General features: G+C 42.8%; 1 protein-coding gene across 1 annotated transcript in view; it reads right to left on the bottom strand.

Annotated features, from left to right (window-relative positions):
- Positions 1-21474, bottom strand: part of LOC115405965 (peptidyl-prolyl cis-trans isomerase FKBP1A-like) — a 29977-nt gene extending 8503 nt beyond the window's left edge. The window contains exons 1-3 of the mRNA XM_030115786.1: positions 21367-21474; positions 21223-21267; positions 200-312 (exon numbers count right to left, since the gene is read on the bottom strand). Coding sequence (XP_029971646.1) covers positions 200-312; positions 21223-21267; positions 21367-21406 — 198 coding nt within the window. The 5' untranslated portion in view covers positions 21407-21474. The remainder of the gene's footprint in view (positions 1-199; positions 313-21222; positions 21268-21366) is intronic.
- Positions 21475-22644: the final 1170 nt, after the last annotated feature.

Below are 22644 nucleotides of genomic sequence, written 5' to 3'. Positions count from 1 at the left end.
TCTTCTACAGTGTCAACATTACACACTCATTGCAAACACAGGAATTAATCCAGGAATTAGGCCTGCACCGGAGGCTTCATGTTTTGTGCAGTTTTCTACAATCCACACTCCCCAAACAAAGATACAAAGGACCAAAACTCAAACAAAAAGTCGAGGTGTCAAACCAACCATTTCCAGGGAGACCAGCTTTCCTTCTTACCTGGGCGACACCTTCATCCCAACCACGGATAACATGGCCATGTCCCAGTTTGAACTTGAAAGGCTCATCTCGGTCTCTGGAGGAATCGAACTTCTGTCCGTTTGTCAGGGTGCCTGATGAGCAGCAGAAACAAAGACTCTTCAGAGTTGGTACATAACATTTTATACATACAATAGGATGGAGAGAAGAAGTGCTGCGTCTTAGTCTGGGATTTTCTTTTACTTCTAGACCTGCTACCTTTTAAAAGAACACTTATTAGGGACCGAGCCCCGGAGGGCATGGTGGCCTGCGGAGGGCAAGGTCTCTATTGTTATTCGTTCGCTTATTGTCGTCGTCGTCGTTCTCTATTATTATACTAACGCCCAAATAAACGCCAATTTGACCCCCTAAACGTGCACGAAAACTCACCAAACTGCGCACATCATGATGCACATCATGACCGGAGAAAAATTTTATAAAATCCAAAAACACACACCATCGGCTCTCTAGCGCCACCTATATCCCAAAAAACGTCTAAAACAGTCACTACGGCCCGCAGGAATGTCGCAGAGAGATCAAACCAACACTCACACGTTCGTCTCATCAAGATTTAAATTTCACTCACTGACACCCCTGACCTAAATCCAACAGGAAGTTCACGATTTCCCTTTCAAAGTAAAATTTCGCTCAAAATCACTCCTCACGAAAAAATTATCTCCTCCGAGACCGTCTGTCGTACAGACATAAGAGTCACGCGACCTGATAGAGGACAAATTTCTCTACAAAAGTTGTGAACAACTTTGTCAAAAGTCTCACGGTGTGGATTTTATTAGTGTTCAAATTTTGAAGTCTCAAATCCTGCCTTGCTCCTGCCCTCATCCGTTATAATGGGGGAAAAAGGAAAAAAGTCGCCTTTTTTCAGTTCCTCGAACAAGTGGCGACTGTGGCTATACCGTGATTACTATCGACAAACCGAGCACACGTAAAGCCTCACAAGGTTCTCCCGAACAAGATGATGTGACATAAGTGGGGAAAATTTCATGATATATGTACGTTTTCACAGGTAAAAGTAGGTGTGCGCTCTGCATTTTTTTTGCTCTCAGTTATAATGGAGCCGGATGGGGGAAAATCTCGGACTTCTTGCAAACTGAGGTCTCTACAATCCAAACTAAAAGTCTGACTGCTCTGAAAGCCTCACCAACTGAAAGACAACAAATTTTCCTATCAAACGTGATATTTTTTGTTCAGTTTTGCCAAACAGGAAAGGAACAAGGAGCAGTTGTTTCCCAAACAGAAGCTTTTATTTTCTCCTCTCTCCACTCTAACGGACATGACCATATATGGGCATACGGTGCAGTTACACAGCTGACAGCAGCTGTCAATCAAACTCTGACACTCAGGCCGTTTCTCAATACGCGTACTTCTCTGTACTTGTGAACTCACGGACTCGTGAAACATCATCAGTCAGAGACCAAGTACTGTTCCAATTCAAAGTTCGCATCTCACCAAGTCCGCATAAAATACCCGGATGTGACTAACTCCGCCCACTTTACCGAGTCTGCATCGGACCAGACTTGTGCAGACTTGAGAAGCGAAATTACCCAGAATGCGTTTCGCAAGACATGCCTGAGGTGTAAACACACAGAGGTGAGTAAAAAAAACTATGAAATATTAGCGTTATTGTTTAACAGAACGTAGTTTTAACGGTATTTTAGGCGAGAATATAGCTGTTTAGAATGTTGATATGGGGTCAGTCTGTCCACATCAAGCTTATTTGAATTTTTTTCCAACGATTTCGGACATTTGGGGACCGGACGGCTTAACGAGGCGAGCCGGTGCTGAGCTGCTGCATGTCGGCTGCAGCAGGCTGTGACTCTCCGCTGAGGTTAAACATGAGACATTGATCGTTTTGTGTGAATCCGGTGCCTTGGTCCAATGTAATCTGTTTCAGAGTATTTTTTTTTATGTGATTTAATTTTTATGTGTTTATTTGAATGGGACAGTGCACATTAATGAACATGCTTAAACATGTAAACATGCCGGACTGTAGCTTGATGCTAATGTCTTCTACTCGTTATATTGGTGAATGTTGTGCATTCAGACAAAAAACTATGAACTATTTCAATCAAGGGACTCCTGAGGAACCAGAACCTGGTCCAGAGGTGATCTGCAGCCAGATGTGGATGGAGGGAGGTTTGTTTTTCCATGCTTCAATTAATGCAGGTATGAATTATTCATACAAATGTTGAGTTGGTAGAGTGTGATTCTTTTTTTTTGTCCTCCTCAGAGACTTTGGGACGTCTGCAGGGTTGGCTGTGACACCAAACAAGATATAAATATAAGAGGCATAATCTGAAGGCCTGATCCAAGGTATCAGACCTGTTTCTGTACTTTGAATGACACCAGAGAGGCTTCCTGTGATTGATAAATTGTGATGTTATGGTAAAAATTCACTGTGGACATGTTTGTGTTTCTGGTTATTGACATAAAGTTTTCTTCCTTCCAGCAGGTTGTCAGTCTGGAGTCATAAAGGCTCCTGGGTGCAGCAGGTCTGAGTCTGAACCTCCACCCAGCAGAGGACCAGCTGGTGGAGACAGGACCAGCTGGTTCATGGTGGATCTGAGCAGGACCAGGCCTCATCACATCCCAGGTTGTCAATATAGACCTCAGTAAACCTCCCTTTGGCATCACCAACACCCCTCGGTATGATGGAGGGGAAACTCTCTGTTTAGGTAAAATTTGTTTCTGTGGTTCTGCAGGAGGAAGAGTTCTGATGTGGCTTCATCAGCGACTCCAGCAGGACGGAGAAATGCCTGAAGACCAGGACAGCAAAGCTCCAGGTTCCTCCACCTGTCTGGAAGTGGATCACTGAGATGAGGTTCATCAGCTGATCCTCAACACTGAGGACGGTCCAGAACCCTGCAGAACCAGACCGGAGCTCCTGACTCAATCCAGGGGATTTTTCCTGGAGCAGAATCTGTAGAATCTGTTCTCCCAGGAACCCCTGAAGACTGGAGTCACATGACCTCTTTATCATTGACCTGTTCATGTTGTTGTTGTTCCGGGTAAATAAAAGAAAGAACTGTAGAACTTTTAAAAACATGTCATTTTTTAAACTTTCCTGATCTTTCCACTTATTTTTGCTTTTATTCTTGAAGGTTCTGTTGAAGTTTAATACATTTTCCTTGAACTCCTGACTTTGTTAGACATCTGTTTATGATTAATATCTCTCTTTGCAACACATTGATGTATTTACTGAAGAGAGAACTGAATAGTGATAATGATGTGTTTAACTATATAATGTATATTAGACTCATGTAAGTCAGTGCACATGAAGACCGGAGCAGACGGAGGACAGAAGGCACACAGGTATGACAGGCAGTAAAACAAAGTGAAATAATTGTGTTTGTAGAAACGTCTGATCAGCTGCATTTCTTCTGAGATCAGCTCCAAGTAGTTAAACACTAATTGAAAAGCTGTTTAGGAGGGCAGGTAGGCTCGAAGTTAGAGTAACGCTGTATTACACACAGCGTTTATGTGACAGAATAGGTACAAGCAGTTTTGCCACATTTTTCTGTGTAGATCATCCTGTATTGTCATTTTAACCTTTTTCCAATATTTAATGCAGCGACTTGCTTTATAAACTTGTTCCACAACAATTACTGTCTTCCTCTAATACTTCCTGATCACTGGCCGCTATAAACACTCATCTTATGTTGCTCTTTGATCAATGTTTTAATGTATGAATGAATGACAACTATCAGATAACTATCAGTGTGTTGTAGACACACGATGAAGTCATCAAGTCCGCATGTTCCAATTGCGCAATAATTCGATGCGTTCTTGCCTCGTCGAAAGTCTGGACTCGAAGTCCAACTAACAGGTGTGTACTCTCCAAGTCCACGAGTGCGCACTTGCGGACTAAGAATTGAGAAACGGCCTCAGTGCCTTCATTGAGTGACTGTCAAAAGCAGATGGGAGAAGCTAACAGCTCCATGTTAGTGGATGGGGCATGCTAATAACTCCATGTTAGTGGATGGGAGATGCTAACAGCTCCATGTTAGTGGATGGGAGATGCTAACAGCTGCATGTTAGTGGGTGGTAGATGCTAACAACTCTATTTTAGTGGATGGAAGATGCTAACAGCTACATGTTAGTCAATGGGAGATGCTAGCAACTCTATGTTAGTGGATGGGAGATGCTAACTACTCCATGTTAGTGGATGGGAGATGCTAACTACTCCATGTTAGTGGATGGGAGATGCTAACAACTCCATGTTAGTGGATGGGAGATGCTAACAACTCCATGTTAGTGGATGGGAGATGCTAACTACTCCATGTTAGTGGATGACAGATGCTAAGAGCTATATGTTTGTGGATGGGAGATGCTAACAACTTCATGTTAGTTGATGACAGATGCCAACAGCGACTTGTTAGTGGATGGGACATGCTACCAACTCCATGTTAGTGGATGACAGATGCTAACAGCTCCATGTTAGTAGATGGGAGATGCTCACAACTTCATGTTAGTGGATGACAGATGCTAACAGCTACTTGTTAGTGGATGGGACATGCTAACAAGTTCACTGTTACAGATGCTAACAGCTACATGTTAGTGGATGGGACATGCTAACAACTCCATGTTAGTGGATGACAGATGCTAACAGCTCCATGTTAGTAGATGGGAGATGCTAACAACTTCATGTTAGTGGATGACAGATGCTAACAGCTACTTGTTAGTGGATGGGACATGCTAACAAGTTCGCTGTTACAGATGCTAACAGCTACATGTTAGTGGATGGGACATGCTAACAACTCCATGTTAGTGGATGACAAATGCTAACAGCTACATGTTTGTGGATGGGACATGCTAACAACTCCATGTTAGTGGAAGACAGTATTATGGTGTGGATTTTATTAGCATTCAAAGTTGGAAGTCTGAAATCCTGCCTTGCTCCGGCCCTCATCCGTTATAATGGGGAAAAAAGGAAAAAAGTCGTCTTTTTTCAGCACCTCGAACAGCTGGAGATTGTGGCTATACTGTCACTCCTATCAACAAACCAAGCACACGTAAAGCCACACCGGGTTCTCCCGAACAAGATGATGTAACATAAGTGGGGAAAATTTCATGTTATATGTATGTTTTCACAGGTATGAAAAGATGTGCGCTCCGCTTTTTTTTTTTTTTTGCTCCCAGTTATAATGGAGGCGGATGGGGAAAAATCTCACGCTTCTCACAAACTGAGGCCTCTGCAGTCCAAACTAAAAGTCTGACTGCTCTGAAAGCCTCATCAACTGAAAGAACTAATTTTCCTCTCAAATGTGATGTTGTTTGTTCAGTTTTGCCAAACAGGAAAGGAACAAGGAGCAGTTGTTTCCCAAAAAAAAACCTTTTATTTTTTTATTTTCTCCTCTCTCCACTCTAACTGACATGACCATATATGGGCGTACAGTGCAATTACACAGCTGACAGCACCTGTCAATCAAACTCTGACACTCAGTGCCTTCATTCAGTGGCTGTGTTCGAAACCGCGTACTTACCTACTACTCATACTAAGTTATTGAGTATGCAGAGCGTTTACACTGGCAGTATGCGATTTTGAGTATGCGAGAAGTTCCCGGATGCATACTGCATTCGCCAGAAATGTTGAGTATACATCGTGTGTTCACTACTCATACTGAAATTGCGCAAGATGCAACGCGACGGACATTTGAATAAACTTTATTCAGTTCACAGTGACTGTTTCTTCATGATGTACATTTAGCAAGCCGAGTATGGTTCTAGATTTAATCTTCCCTCCATTGTTTGTGCTCGTAGGTATGTTGTTATGAGATTTCTGATTGGATTGACAATAATTAAAAATAGTAAAAAAAAAAAAAAAAAAAAAAAACCTTACATCTGAGAACTAGTCCATGCTGAAAGCGACCATGATGTACCGAAGACAGCGAGCTGATCTTTGTTGAAGAGCCAAAAAAACTCTCCGTCGGTAAAGCATCATAATTGGCATAATAAGCGGTCCGTTAACGGGACACCGGTCCAAACGGCGATGTTAAGCGAGATATATTGCTGAAAGATTGCCTTCTTGTTTTCAAAGTAAAAGCACAGATTTATCACTGAGGTTGTTTTGCATGAGAAAGGGAAAGGGGTGGTTTATTTTGGTGAAAATAACCGGAAGTGTGTTGCTCACTGCGGCTGGCTTGAATTTCGCCGAATTCGTCCGAACAAAATCATAAACGGCTGGTATTCGGACAAATAAACAACACACTCGGGCTCCAAACCACCACTTTGTCGCCTAATTTAAAAAAAAATCTCGATGAAGTTATACATTTGACGAGTTTAGAGCTAAAATGAAATCAGCTTTAGCAGATTGATTTCTGCTCATGGAAGAAGTGCAATGCATTGTGGGTTATTATGTAGTATGCTGTAGTGTAAACGCTTTGCATACTGTCTGATGGACTGAGTATGCAGGATGCAGTATGGGTAGTATGAGTATGGAAGGATGTAGGAGGCAGTATGTGGTTTCGAACACAGCCAGTGACAGATAGCAGATGCTAACAACTCCATGTTAGTGGATGACAGATGCTAACAGCTCCATGCTAATGGATGGGACATGCTAACAACTCCATGTTAGTGGATGACAAATGCTAACAGCTACATGTTAGTGGATGGGACATGCTAACAACTCCATGTTAGTGGATGACAGATGCTCACAGCTCCATGTTAGTGGATGACAGATGCTCACAGCTCCATGTTAGTGGATGACAGATGCTAACAGCTCCATGTTAATGGATGGGACATGCTAACAACTCCATGTTAGTGGATGACAAATGCTAACAGCTACATGTTAGTGGATGGGACATGCTAACAACTCTATGTTAGTGGATCTGACATGTCAACAACTCCATGTTAGTGGGTGGACGCCTCGGTTGTCGGCCTGCAAGGAGGCTCGGTCCCGACCAATGCCGCTTGCGGCTTTAATTTTTATTACTTTTCGAATACAATTCACATGGAGCAACAAAACATATAACAAAATAAAGACAACACTATTACAAGAGATGAAGCACTTGATTTGATCTGTTTCATGATACTCAGTCCGGTATTCTTCCGATTCCGGGTTGAAGCTGCGCGTGTGCTACGACGAATATTTCTTCTCTTTTGACACCTGAGAGCTACAAATTACGGACTGCATAATACGAGGAACACATGAAGTGATTGTTTTGGACAAGCCCAAATGGCCAGGATTGCTGCTCGTGTGGACCGGGATTGGAGGGTTAGCATCTCTGCCAGCTAAAGTTATTAGCATTGCTTGCTAGCTAGATCCTCTCAAAGCTGCTACCGAGGGTGATCGACGCTCGCTACCAGGTCAGAACAGAGCACACAAGATGCCACCAAAGAAAGCCATAACGATGGTGTTGTATTTTATTTAAGTATTGATTTAAAGTTATTATTATTTGGACAGTTCACCTTTAGGGGTTAAAGGTGCTGTAGGCAGGATTTTGCTAGTCAATGCTATTTTGTCTGTTTTCTTTGGATTAAATGTTACAGTATCCATTGACAATTCTTTAGGAGTGTAGCATAATTGCTCTACCGCGAGGGCGCAGCGTTTCCATCTGTCTCTGTTCTGAGCTGAAAAGGAATCTCGACAGCTCCAGGTATCTTTGACCAATCAGAAGAGCCCCTGAGGCTCTAACCGTGATTGGTCGAGGGGCGTTCGTCACACATTCTTGTGGGAGGGGCTTAACTTGCGTAAGGGCGTGATATCAGAGAAAACAGGACAGAATTGGCTGTGCTGGGTTTCAAATCGCCATCTTGCTTAGGTAAACCTAAGCAAGATGGCGGAGATGCTGAATCCTGCCTACAGCACCTTTAAAAGAGGAAGCATTATTATTTCATAGGATGTGCTTAATTTAGTTGCATTTCCACTTCAGGCCACTAGATGTGCTGTTTGTTTGTTGAACTTTGTTTTGCACAGACACATCAGAAGAAGAAGATCCCGGCTCCGTGCATGTTAAATGAAGAATGTTTAGACAGCGAGACAGACGCCAGAAGAGTTTGTCATCTGGTTTATTGATGCAACAAACCGTTTTTTAGTAAAAAAGAGGAATTGAAGGACCGTCTCTGTGCATTTTATTTGAGCAGAAGCAGTTGAATTGTATCATTTTTTGGTGCCGAAACCCGGGAGAGAGGGGACGAATTATATTAATCAGAGGATAACTGCTACTTCGGACTGTCTTTAACGCAGTTGAAAAGGAAAAATGTTGGAGCGATTTCAGAGACTGAAACAGAAGCGGACGGTGTTGCGTGCATCTGTCACGAAGCTGCTGCAGAGCATACAGGATGAGACGTGTCAGGAAAATGTGAATTGTGATCATTTGATGGAGCTTCTGTCCATGCTGTCAGTGAAGGAAAAAAGCCTCCAGGAGTCGGAGCCGGACATTGACGAGGAAATACCATTGGAGGAGTTAGATGCGGACGTCGCAAGAACGTTGGAATTCATCACTCATGAAATCATGAATGGAATCGTTCATGAAAATAACGACCTAAGTAAAACAGAAAGACTTACTTACCTGAAGTCCTATCTGGTGGGTCCAGCTGCTAGAGCTGTGGCTGGGCTGAAGATAACAGATAGTAACTATGATGCAGCTATTGACATGCTGAAGAAGAGATTTGGAAGAAAAGACCTTGTTGTGAGTGTACACATGTCCAAATTACTGAATCTATCTCCTGTGAAGAGATCATCTGATGTTGTTGCTATGAAACAGCTCTATGATGAGTGTGAAGTACAGATCAGAGGCCTTGAATCCCTTGGTGTGGTTCCAGACAGCTATGGAGGATTGTTGTGCTCTATACTGATGCAAGTGATTCCTGATGATCTGGTTGTTGAGTTCACTCGAAGAAATGATGCAGGGCAAGAATGGAAGGTTACGGAGCTTGTCACCTTCTTACAACAAGAGGTTGAGAGCAGAGAGCGTGCGATGCACTTAACTAAGACAGGAAGCACAGCCAAAGATCCACCTGTTGTTCACAAGCAACAGCGGAAATCAGCCCCGATCAGTGAAAAAAGATGGAAAAAAAGCTAATGTGCCACCGGCTGCAGCACTCCATACTGGTAGTTCAAGCTCAAGCTCAAACCCCTGCTTGTTCTGTGATAGCCCCAGCCATTTATCGACATTGTGTAAGGAGAACACTGTCACCATGAGAAAGGAAAAGTTAAAGAAAATGGGGAGGTGTTTCATATGCTTGGGACCACGTCACATTGCGAGATTTTGTAAGATGAGAAATGTGTCGTGCACTGTGTGTGCCGGGAGACATCATGTGACCTTGTGTGACAAGAGTGAGCCATCAGAAGCTCCAGATGCTGCTGCACCAGAAACAAGTGACGCTCTTGTTTCCTCTGTGCTCCCTCATGTAACAACAAGAGATCAGGAAAGACGGGGAACAGTGCTGTTGCAAACTGTAAGAGCATGGATTGAAGGACCTGGAGGGAGGAAAATGGTGCGATGCTTGATTGATGGAGGGAGTCAGCGGAGCTTCATCCATGAGGGACATGTGAAGGCTCTGAAATTGCCGACGCTGCAAAGAGAGCAATTAAAACTACACACATTTGGATCTCAGACCCAAGCAATCAAAGAGTGCAATGTCATAAAGGTTGGTCTGGAAAACATTTTCAGCAAACAGGTCATCGAGATCAACGCTGTTCAGATACCACAAATATGCTCTGCTGTCATAAAGGTTACTGGGGAAAACATACAACAGCAAATGGGAAAAAAAAAGGGCTGACATTAGCAGATGTCTCTAAGAGTGATGAGAGGAACCCAGAACTGTCAGTATTGATTGGAGCCGACTACTATTGGAAAATAGTGACGGGTAAAATTGAGAGACTTTCAGAAGCGCTGGTTGCTGTTGAAACTGTGCTGGGCTGGGCGGTACAGGGACCAGTCTCGATGTCCAGCATGAATGAGGCTGCTTGCATGCACATCGGCATAAGTGAAGATACTGACATACTGACAAAACAGCTGCGTGCCTTTTGGGAAATAGAATCACTGGGCATCACTGGTAAAGCTGAGGAGACGCCCTATGACACACAGCCAAACAAAGTTCTGACAGGTCAGTCAAATACACCAATGGGCGATACGAAGTGGAGTTGCCATGGCGACAGAATGCTCCAGAACTCCCAGACAACAAAAGAATCGCCCAGAAAAGGTTTGAATCCCTAAAAAAGAAACTGAACTCTGATGTGACATTATTCAAAAGATATAACGATGTAATCGAGGACTATGTTCAGCAAGGCATATGTGAAGATGTTCCACAAGACAACGAACCAACAAGGAACTTATTACTTACCTCACCATGCTGTTATAAGAGAAGACAAGGTCACGGCCAAGTTAAGGGTGGTGTTCGATGCCTCGTCACATGAAGATGGCTGCCCATCACTGAACAACTGCCTGCTGACTGGGCCAAATCTCAACCCAGACCTTCTGGCCATCCTGATCAGATTCAGACAGCATCCGATAGCCTTTATGGGAGACACTGAAAAGGCTTTCCTGCAGATATCACTAGCAGAAAGGGACAGAGACGTTGTCAGATTCATATGGCTGACAGGACCACCCGATGCACAGAGCACAAAGCCACGCATAATGAGAATGACATGCGTGGTCTTCGGAGTATCATCAAGCCCATTCTTGCTCGCAACATAAACCATCTCAAGAAATATGAGGCAACCCAATCACATGCTGTGAACATTCTGAAGGAGTCACTTTACATGGATGACCTGACCTGACCTGACCTAGTAGTGTGGAGGAAGCCTACGCACTGACAGCAGGTGCAAAGGAGATCCTCGCAGACGCCAGCATGAACATGTGTAAATGGACCACAAACTCTTCAGAACTGAAAGCAAAATGGTCAAGCAGTGACCTTGACTTCTCACAGGAAGCTGAAACGCACGGCTGTGTGCTCAAGGTGCTTGGTCTAATCTGGAGGCCAGACACTGATGATTTCGTCTTTGATCTCAAACACCTGATGGATATCCTAAAGGAAAAGGGAAACACCAAAAGAAGTGTTTTAAGATCATCAGCCAGAATCTTCGACCCTATCGGGTTTTTGACCGCATTCACCATAAGAGTGAAATGTCTCTTCCAAGAACTGTGGCGCAGGGGCATCAACTGGGACGAAGAGCTAGCTGTTGAGCTCTCTGAAGCATGGCAGCAGTGGTGTATGGAGCTGCCTCAGATCCACCAAATCATCATTCCCAGGTGGTATGGCACAGACAAACGCTTGGGGGAGCAGAGCCAATTTCTGCATGTCTTCACCGATGCGGGTGAGAAGGCCTATGGAGCAGTGGCATACCCGCAAGGGCAGACGATGGATGGAGAGATCGTGACCAGGCTCGTAGCATCTAAATCAAGAGTGGCACCTATAAAGATCATATCTCTACCCCGCCTTGAGTTGATGGGTGCCCTAGTTGGAGCGAGAACGGGAAACAATCTGCTAAAGGCACTTCACCTGCAACCAGGCCAACTTCGTGTGTGGTCAGACTCGATGATAGTAATCCACTGGATTCGAAACTCAGCCCAAAAATGGAAGCAGTTTGTCGCCAATCGAGTCATGGAAATACAAGCACTGACAGAACCAGAATCGTGGTCACACTGCTGCGGAAAAATCAACCCAGCTGACCTCACTACCAGAGGTCAACCAGCTGCAAAACTGAGAGAAGAAGAGCTCTGGTGGTCGGGACCTTCCTTCTTGAAATCAGGAGGACAGCCTACAGAACAATCAGAGCCAACTGATGAAGAACTCTCAGGTGAAGATGTAAAGACTGAGCTCAAGTCAAGTCATGTTGCAGTTCAGTTGAGTAACACTGAAGACGTGGCGAGAAATCCCTTACTGCAACTGGAAAAATACAGTAAACTACAAACTGTGTTGAGAGTTACCGTATGGATCAAAAGGTTCAATTTCAACTGCCGCACCAAAGAAAAGAGAAGAGGAGAACTGACAGCAGAGGAGCTGTCAGAAGCTGAAAGATACTGGGTGCGTGAGGTTCAAGCTGACAGAGATATATATATATATATATATATATATATATATATATATATATATATATATATATATATATATGTGTGTATATATATATGTATAATTATCACATTTTTGTGAAACGCAGCAATTTCTGAGCAACTAAAAGAAATCTATTACAACTAGTCGTGTCCAGTCCTCTGAACATTTATTCAGCTTTCATTCATTTCATTTTCTGCCGCTGCTCCCTTTCGGGGTCGCGGGTGGCTGGAGCCGATCCCAGCTGCTGTGGGCGAAGGCGGGGTACACCCTGGACAGGTCGCCAGTCAGTCGCAGGGCTGACATATATAGAGACAGACAACCATTCACTCACGCATTCATACCTAGGGGCAATTTAGGGTGACCAATTAACCTACCATGCATGCTTTTGGACCGTGGGAGGAAGCCGGAGTACCCGGAGGGAACCCACGCACACACGGGGAGAACATGCAAACTCCACACAGAAAGGCCCCGAGCCCCGGCCGGTATTTGAACCCAGGACCAACTGCTGTGAGGCAAGAGCGCTAACCACCACGCCACCGTGCAGCCATTATTCAGCTTTCAAAACAATTAAATATTTTGTCTGAGTAAACACACAATGTAACAAGCAGTAGTAAACATTCACACTCTTCTTAAAGTGTCAAAAAAGAAATTTAAACTTTAATATAATTTGAACAAAAGTAGTCAGAAACAAGGCTGTAAAAAAAAAGCCATACATACAAATAAAAACATAACTCCGGTCATGCATTATGTGGAGGAATTTGCGGGTGGCTAATACATGCTTCAGAAAAAGCCCCATGATTGATTATTTACTCTTTTACTCTCGCCATTTCCTCCTATTTACCTTGTTCTGTTGTTAACTACAGTAGTGATGTGTTTTCACCAACACGGTTGAACACGCACAAGTAAAGTCAGCTTAGACCACGCTAATCTCTTACTGCTAAAACCTATCACAAAGTAGCATTTGAAGTTAACAGCAGGGTTTCCGCCAGACCCTTTTAGTCCAGGCGCCCTGCCCACGCTAAATTGTGCAGCGCCCGGACAACGGAGAAAAAGAAGAAGAAAAAAACTTTCCGACGAGGAGAGCCAGGCTGCAGAAAAAACTAAATAAAATCCAGAATACTTGGGTCAACAATTGCAAGATCTTCATCAAACTCAATGGGTCCCCTGAAGATGCAAAAGTTATGGTTAAGACCCTCTGTGAACTGGACAGATTCACATGATCCACAACTCTAATGGATATCAAGAGGTAAATGTCAATCATACCAAGTTCATAAATAACTGACATTAAACATCATCTCAATGAACAGTTTCACAGAGCTTCAACAAAAATGTCAACAATATGATAATTTAGAACTGAAAGTGTTCACTTACACTGAGCATAGCACCTTGGATGTAGAAAACAATATAGATCCGGACAATGAGTTCTTTTCACCGGCAAATGTACACTGTAAAAATTATACTGTCAATGATTTCACTCATTCTGTGAACGTGAAATTCTCAACTATTCACTTCAACAGTAGGAGCACGTATTCTAATTTTGACCTGATCACAGACTATCTGCAGCAATTTTCATATCCTTTCAGTATAATTGCTATATCTGAAACATGGTTTAATGATATAAAAGGTATCAATTTCGAAATTGAAGGGTACAACCTTGAGTATGTCAATAGAACCAACAAAGTAGGTGGAGGAGTTGCAGTGTTAATTTTGACATGAATTTTTCATTTCATTTTAGTTTTAGTCACTCACCAAAGACTTGATTTAGTTAAAGTCACATTTTAGTTTAGTTTTGTTTTAGTTAGAATTTAGTCTGTGGAAATTAGTTTTAGTTTTAGTCTTAATTTTAGTCTTGATGAAATTTGACAGTTTTGTTGTACTGTAGTAAATTAGATAGATAGATAGATAGATAGATAGATAGATAGATAGATAGATAGATAGATAGATAACTTTATTGTCTCAGTAGGAAATTTGTCTTGGGCAAAGTGCAAAGTGCTACATCAACATACATATACACATAAAAACAACACAACATAAAACCACAGTATAGCAGAAGTGCAAAAGGATACGTGTCACGGTTGTAAAAATTCCACTGTAAGCATATCTTTAATTATGTTTAGATATTTAAATTTAGAATGTATCATATAACTCTTGTATCATCAATATGAAAATCTATGGCTTGTTGGAAAAAATTTAAATATATGAACTTCAGATTCTTTCTGTAAATTCTTGCAACAAATGACAGCCTGCAAGAAAAAATAATAATGACCAGCAGGTGGCGGTAATGCAACCAACGGGATGCAAGCTGCCGTACAACATCACAGAAGAAGAAGAAAAAGCGAAGCACAACAAACAACAGTGCTGCTGCGGTGCTGCGTCTCTGTATCGGAGACGGAACGGAGCCGGACCGGAGCCGGTGAGCCCGGCTTGAGGATGGTTGTAATAACCCAGCTTGTCCGACGGCCAGCATCAGCTTTTTCGTCACATTTTTAGTCGTCAGTTCATGATGTTCAGAGATTTTGTTTTAGTTTTTGTTTTCATTACTTATTAAATTTACGTTCTCGTCACAAATTAGTCACGGAATAATGGGTCGTCAACGAATAGTTCTCGTATAAGTTTTCGTTGACAAAATTAACACTGAGGAGTTGCACTATACGTACAAAGTCACCTGAAATTTAAAGTTATTGCTTGTATTTCACTGGTACTTGACAATGTATTGGAATGTTTATCAATAGAAATTTTTAGGGAAAAACAAAAGAGTGCCGTTATAAGCTGTGTGTACAGAACTCCAGTCTCAAGTTTGGAGATATTTGAAAATTGGTTGGAAAAGTCGTTTTCGGAATACAGTGATAAAATGGTTAATATTTGTGGTGACTTTAATATTGACTTGCTGAATCCTAATGGTCATAGTGCAACAGAAAAAACCATCGCGAGAACTTCCGACATTATTGAATCCTCCAAACACACACCACATCCACTTGCTCCAGCTGTTGCTACCGCTCTGCCGGCCACATGCAGAGACAGCTGGCTGGCTGGTGCTGCGGACCCACTGGGTGACGTGTTGTAAGCATCAGGGCCCGTCATGAGCCGGTATCTGACATATACAGCATATATAGGCCAGTGCTGGAGTAAGTATCGATGCCGGTATTGGGACTGGGACATCCCTAAATTTCAGTATTGTGACATCACTAGTACCTTATTTCCTAGTACACCGATTCTACTGATGCTACTCCAGGAAAAGAGTTGGACACCACTGATCTAATCTAATGTTAGCATTCATGTGTTAGTGCTGACAGCCCTAGTTTGTACCTGACCTGCTCACTGTACAAGAAGGTGTAGACTCCTAACTTTCAAAAAAAAAAAGAAAAAAACCCATGACGTTGTTAGGGTGAGGGACATTTGAGCTTGAGCTCACTGATTTACAAATAGAGTACGTTTGTTCATTTTTTCCATCTCCAATACTGCTTCTTCAGGGTTGCTGGAGCCAATCCCAGCTAACTATGCTTGAGGGCAATGTAGAAACAGACAACACACATACATTCACACATGGGGGCAATTTAGGGTCACAAATTAACCCAACATGCATGTTTTTGGACTGTGGGAGGAAGCCGGAGTAACTGGAGGAAATCCATGCACACCCAAATGAAGTTATTTGCTGTCGTTAGTTTTAAGAATAGGAAACAGAATTATCATTGGGTGTGTTTACTTGGGACTTTTAATTCCTCTTCAATTCAAAATGACAGTTGATTCCACTTTAAAATGACTATGTAAACACAAGTTTATATCTTTTTTGGAATTACACTTAATTCCAAATAAACAGGGTAGTTTATTGTCATATGGGAGTGTAATTATATGTAAATTAAATATGATTTATTCTGGTCATTCTGCACAAGTTCATTTCTCAAATGATGCAACCATCCAAGTTGGTGGTCCGTGACAAGCGTTCACCTGAAGACGCTTTAAACAGGAGCCACAGAAGAAATGGATATGATGCAAAACACGGCTGGATGGGTGCATAACAATGCACACCACTTTAAAGCTGTAGCATCACAGTTCATGGAAGAAAGAGAAAAAATGCCAGTACTAGGGCTAAACGGCATATTGCATAACAACAGTCACTTCATGACAGCAAAAAATAAAGACTGATTTTGATAAATAACTTTGTAAAGTTTCTCCATTTACACAAACTACAGCTGGAAATTTAGCGCTGCCTCGATACGAGAGAGGCCAGTGAAGTGATCAGCGCACAGCTAGAAACCAATCAAATGCTTTGTCCAAACTGTGAAACACTTAAGGCCCGCCCAACTCGCTCTGATTGGCTGAAACTCCTGAACATTGAGTACCACTGGTAGTTAGAACTGTCACTTAATGACTGGTTACAGTAAAGAAAAAAAAATATGTATCTCCACGCCGGATTTCCGGCGCTGTGCCGGAGGTCTTCAAGCCCTGCGGTAATACCGGATACCGGGGTAAAATGTGGAGACAGTAAGACGGTATCAAAATTTGGATACCGCCCAATCCTACTCTAGATAGAGATGTTCCAATTCCAATACCAGTATCGGAAATTGTGCCGATACTGCCGAAAATGCTGGCATCGGTATCGGCGAGTCCTGGAGTCCAGGCACCGATCCGAGACCACGTCATTAATTAAGTTAGTAATCTATTTACTGGTCAGCTCCGGTGGGCTGTCACAATTATTACAATAATCGTTAATCGCAATTTTTTTACATATTCGTGAATATTTTTCATATTCGCCATTACCGTGAATTTTTTATTTTATCCACAAAGTTGCATAGAACTCAGAATCTGACGTCATGGTGGTGGGCCAGCAGCAGCAGCCGCATGAAGCGTCACAGCCTCACTCTCCCTGCCGTTTCCCTCTCGTCTCGGCTGTATGGTTACGAGGCTAGGCTAATAACATGGAGGGTGAGGAGGTCCTGGTTCCGAAGGCACGTACCAGGGCACCGCTGTGGATGCATTTCAGTTTTCAGCCCAACTAAGGGAGCCCAGTGACATGGAGGAAGCGATGTTTTAATTTTGCCGTAAAACAGTGCCGAACAAAAGCGCTGACATGTTAATGCTAATACTACAGCGGGCTGAATACGGCCCGACGAAACGTCCAGGCAGACCCGTGACTAGATTCCAACACACACACACACACACAACAACAACAACAACAACCACCCCCCCCCCCCCGGTCCACGAGTGCACGCATGCTCCCTGCCCCCAATATATTCGTCAATTGCAATTTTTTTTCCTGACAATTAATCGTCTCCTAAAATTCCTAATCGTGACAGCCCTACAGCTCCGTTAGCACCGACACTACTTCTTCTGTAATGTTTTACGGCAGCTTGCATCCCGTTGGTTGCACTACCGCCATCTGCTGGTCGTTAGCTCTGACACAGTTCTTTGCCATGCAGCTGCTGCAACTTGCTGTTCTTAAAAGGAAGAAGAATGGATCACGTGGCAGACGTACAGCGCCCGTTAAAGAAAGAAGCCGTTTGCCGGTGTTTAGAGTGCAGCTTCTGCTCTTTGGATTTTTATTTTTTGAATGTGACTTCTTAGGTTGGTTTTGGACGATAACTGTTGAGCTGAGCCACTGAGATGTGGGAAAAACACTGCATTTCCCAGAGTGCACTACCAGCAGCAGGTCCTCCCTGATCAAGAGCAGCTGGGAAGGACGGGCAGGAGCTCAGTGATCACTCAGTGATTCAAAGCACCTGCGGAGGTCTGGGAAAGCTCAGTCAGTCTCTGAGAAGAAGAGCAGAGAGACACAAGCCAAAGTTTCAAGCCAAAGACGCCAATGGTGCGTAGGAATGATGTCTTTCTTGAGGGTTTGAGGTTATGGTTTGTGTTGGCTAGTGGAATGGTTTGGACTTTCTGGATTTTGATTGGAGTTTAAATTTAAAAAATTCTTTTGAATTTAAAGTAAAAACATTGAGGCATTTGTTTATTTGACATTGCAGTTTGAATTAAGAAAGTTAATTTGAGTTTAAAGTGAAGAAAAGTTTAAGGTTAAAGTAAAAAATTTGAATATATGTATATTTTTCTGAACTCTATTGGAATGTTGATTTGAACTGTTCAGTTTGAGAGCTCGAATGGTTAATGTTCAAATTTTGGTTCCGTGGTTGAATGATGTCAACAAATTTTTAATTGGGTTTTTTTTCCTGTCTTTAAAGGTTTACAACCTATTGCGATTGCCAATTCCTGCTCCTATTCTGAATAAACCTGGAGTTGGAAATCAATTAGAGTTGTCCTCGCGTCCTTTGGTGTGAAACAGAGGTGGACTTGACAATAACATTTGACAGTAATCTTTTAAGTTGCTGTTGAACTATTTTTTTTACTGTTCTATTTAAATGCCTTGTTCATTTTACTGTTTGCACCGCAATTAAAAAAAAAAACTATATTTGTTTATTAAGTTACTGTTGCACTGCTGTTATTTATACTGTTTTATCTAAATAACTTCATTTTACAATATTGTGTCTGCACTTCAATTTAAAAATGCAACAAAATATATTTCTACATTTATTTAAGTTGTCGTTGCGCTACTGTTTTATATTGTTCTATTTAAATTCCTATTAATTTAAAAATATTGGGGCTGCACTTTGTTACTGAAAATAATTATTCCTAGACTGATTTAGGTCAATTGTATTTGCACTGCTGTTTTTTTATCCTGTTCTATTTAAAAATAAATGGCTTGAGTTTGCTGTATTGATTCATGTTTTAGAGGGTTTAACCTGAGCCAGGCCTCACCACAGTGATGATCATGTGACAGTCATGGTATTATTTTATAATATACTGGTATCGGATCGGTACTCGGAATCGGTATCGGGAGGCAAAAAAATGGTATCGGAACATCTCTAATTCTAGAGAACCCTGAAGACTGGAATCACGTCACCTCTAGAGAAGAACTGACGCTATCGCCGCCGCACTCCATCTTTCCCTCTCCCACCTGGAAAATAAAGACTCCTATGTCAGGATACTCTTTATTGACTATAGCTCCACCTTCAACACAGTTATTCCCCACAAACTTACTCACAAACCGTTATCTCTCGGGCTACACCCAGCTGTCTGTAACTGGCCCCTGGATTTCCTGACTGGCAGGCCCCAGACTGTCAGGATAGGAAACAGAACTTCAGCCAGCATTATCACCAACATCGGGACCCCGCAGGGCTGTGTTCTCAGCCCCATCCTCTACACCCTGTTCACCCACGACTGCGTTGCATCCCACTCAGAAAACAACATCCTGAAGTTCGCGGACGACACTGCCGTGATTGGTCGCATGACAGGCAGTGATGAGGCGGCCTCCAGGAGGGAGGTGGACAATCTGGTGACATGGTGTGGAGACAACAACCTCACTCTCAACACAGACAAGAGTAAGGAGATGATAGTGGACATGAGGAAGAAGAGGAGACCCCATCAGCCACTGTTTATCCGGGACCTTTAGGTGGAGAGAGTGAGCACCCTTAAATACCTGGGGTTCACATCAGTGACGACCTCACATGGACTCTTAACACAACACAGGTGGTGAAGAAGACTCAACAGCGGCTGTATCTCTTGAGGAGACTGAGGAAATTTGGTATGTCAGCCAAAATCCTCAGCAACTTCTACAGCTGCATCGAGTCCATCCTGACTAACTGCATCACTGTGTGGTACGGAAGCACCACTGTGAAGGACCGCAAACGCCTGCAGAGAGTGGTAAAGACTGATACAAAGATCACCAGGACTCCTCAACCCTCTCTGCAGAGCATCTATCATCGCAGAGTCCACAGGAGAGCTGCCTCTATCATTAGGGATCCCACTCACCCCCAGCATGGACTATTCTCACTCCTACCTTCTGGTCGGAGGTACAGGAGTGTGAAATGCAGAACCACAAGACTTAAGAACTCTTTTTTTCCCCCAACGGCCATCAGACTCCTGAACCACTAAACAATAGCCGCCTCATGGGCATTGACCTACAATCTGCACACATGAATAATTCTGTGCTACTATTTACCTGAATCGTTTGCACCTCATATTAATCGTCTTCATACACTGCACGCATTTTTATAATGCTGTATTTATGTACATAGCATTTAGCCCATACTTATAGTGTTTCTGTCTATTATATAGATATTTTATTTTATTTTTATTTATCTTTCATCTCGAAAGCTCATTTTACTGATCTACTTTTGGCTTTCGGCATCCATTGTGGGCAGCAAAGTAAGAATTTCATTGCCCAGGGAAACGTGTTTCTTTACTGTGCATATGACAATAAATCTTTGAATCCTGTACTGTCACTGTAACCTTCTCCCAGTGTTTAATGCTGTGACTTTCTATATAAAGACATTCCACGCTAGCTATTACCAATACATTCCTCTTATGCTAATACTTCCTGATCACTGGCCCCGCTATAAACACTCATCTTACGTTGGGTTTAATGTATGGACGAGATGAAAACTAACAGATACTTGCGTTGTAAACACACCATGACGTCATGGTTCCGAGGGCACATTAACTTCAATACATTCTTGCCTTGTCTCAAGTCTGTACTCGAAGTACGACTAACAAGTGTGTTCTCGCCAAGCACACGGGTTCTAAGAATTGAGAAACGGCCCAGGTCTGGTTCATCGAGGTTGTCATTACTATATATCATCGGGAGGCCCGTCAACGTTTCAGGAGCACTCCCATTAGCATGGACTAGCTCAATTCAACGACGGATGAGAACGTCTCCAAAAGTTGAAAAGCACGGACTCACTGGACATAGGTTTATGCATGGTGGTTGGATGCAACATGTTGATGTTTTTGTGTCGGCAGCAGTCCGCTGTGTTGACGCTCTCTAAGCTGAACCGAGCTAACCCTAGTGTTAGCTTTCCGCTACAATGCTAACGGGCCCTTCCAAGTGTACACTGGAGTTTTGGAACCAGATTACCCATTCCTTAAACATCTCAAGTGAGCACTGCAGCATCTAACGTGTGCTGTAAAACGGGTGAAGAAAACACTGCAGCTCTTACCAACGTAGTGCACGACGACGGTCTGCCCACGCTGAGGACGGATTCCTGGAGGGAGAAACACGCGTTAAAGTCATGCAGGTCGGATCGGTAAGACGGTCTCAAAGTTACGGTTTCATTATCAGCAAAATAACAGAACATACTTACCATCTCGACCAGGTTTAATGGTATCCACAATCACTCCCATTGTTCTCTTTCTTGAACCAGCTCCCTCTTCCTCTTCCCTCTTCCTCTTCGTCTTCGTGTTCTTCTTCGTCTGTGTTTAACAGCAGCCTGCATTCAATGCGCTTGGACTACCGCCATCTGCTGGTCGTTACTGCTCAGTCGGCCGACATGGAGTTTATATCAAAATCGCTTAGGGTGGCCATATTTTGAATTCCAAAACAGAGGACAATCGGCTGGGCCTCGAGACACAAATTCAGATAGACTTCTCAGAGGTTGATGAACATGCTTTATTATGCTTCAATGATGCAAAATTAACTTCTGTAACAAAATAAAATGAAATCTGTGAAAACTTTTAACAAAATAATAGCTCTCTTAGACTATTTTCAAATAAGTAAATAAATATTAAATAATGCTCTCAATATGAACTCTTCTGTAAGAAAATCCAGCTTCAACAATATATCTCTTAATAAATAAATTATAAAAGAGTCTCACAAAAATACTAACTTAAAAAACTAAAAGGATATATACTTTTCATCTTTAATTGTCTTCTTCATCCTGCTTTTCTTCTACATTCTGTTTTTCATCTCGGTATGTTGGAATTTTTTTTGCAGTTCATCTGTGAAGGTGCCCTTAACTTAGGCATTTTCCGTGCTCCGCTGTCTGAACAGCCCCATCTGCTCTGCTCCGGCTGTGTGTGTATGTGTGTGTGTGTGTGTGTGTGTGTGTGTGTGTGTGTGTGTGTGTGTGTGTGTGCCAGTGGCGATTGCTCTAAGACTGCAAGGGAAGCTCAACTTCCCCTAAAATGTAAAAAAAAAAGTGGTCCAATATTTACTGTTGTGTGAACATTTCATTGACTAAATATGCGCTACAACACGTTCATCTTTTGTTCAGAATCGGCTACTTATCTCAAGTAATTGACTCGGCTTTTTTCTCACTCCTCCTCGCAGCGGCACGGCGCTTTAAACAGCCGGACGCTGAGCGTCCATGCGGAAGCTAGAGTGGGTTGTTCTGCTGCAGTGAAACTGGAAGCTCATTGGATAAAATGCTGGGCTGGTCCCGCCCACGGACGCTCAGCGTCTCTGGGGGTCTATGGGGCAGTGAGCTGGCCTGGACGCTGAGCTTCTGCATGGTGATTGGATGATCTGTGTGAAGCTTGATTGACAGCAAAATGAGCAAATCAGCGATCTTGAAGTAAAAAAAATGCACCAAAGCGCTTCTGAAGGTTTTCATTCTGCTGTTCTGAGTTGATTCGAAGGCTTT

This window comes from Salarias fasciatus, chromosome 18 (genome assembly GCF_902148845.1).
Source record: "Salarias fasciatus chromosome 18, fSalaFa1.1, whole genome shotgun sequence".
NCBI lineage: Eukaryota > Metazoa > Chordata > Actinopteri > Blenniiformes > Blenniidae > Salarias > Salarias fasciatus.
The sequence above is the reverse complement of the archived record's forward strand: the minus strand, read 5'-3'. Positions and strand labels throughout refer to the sequence as shown.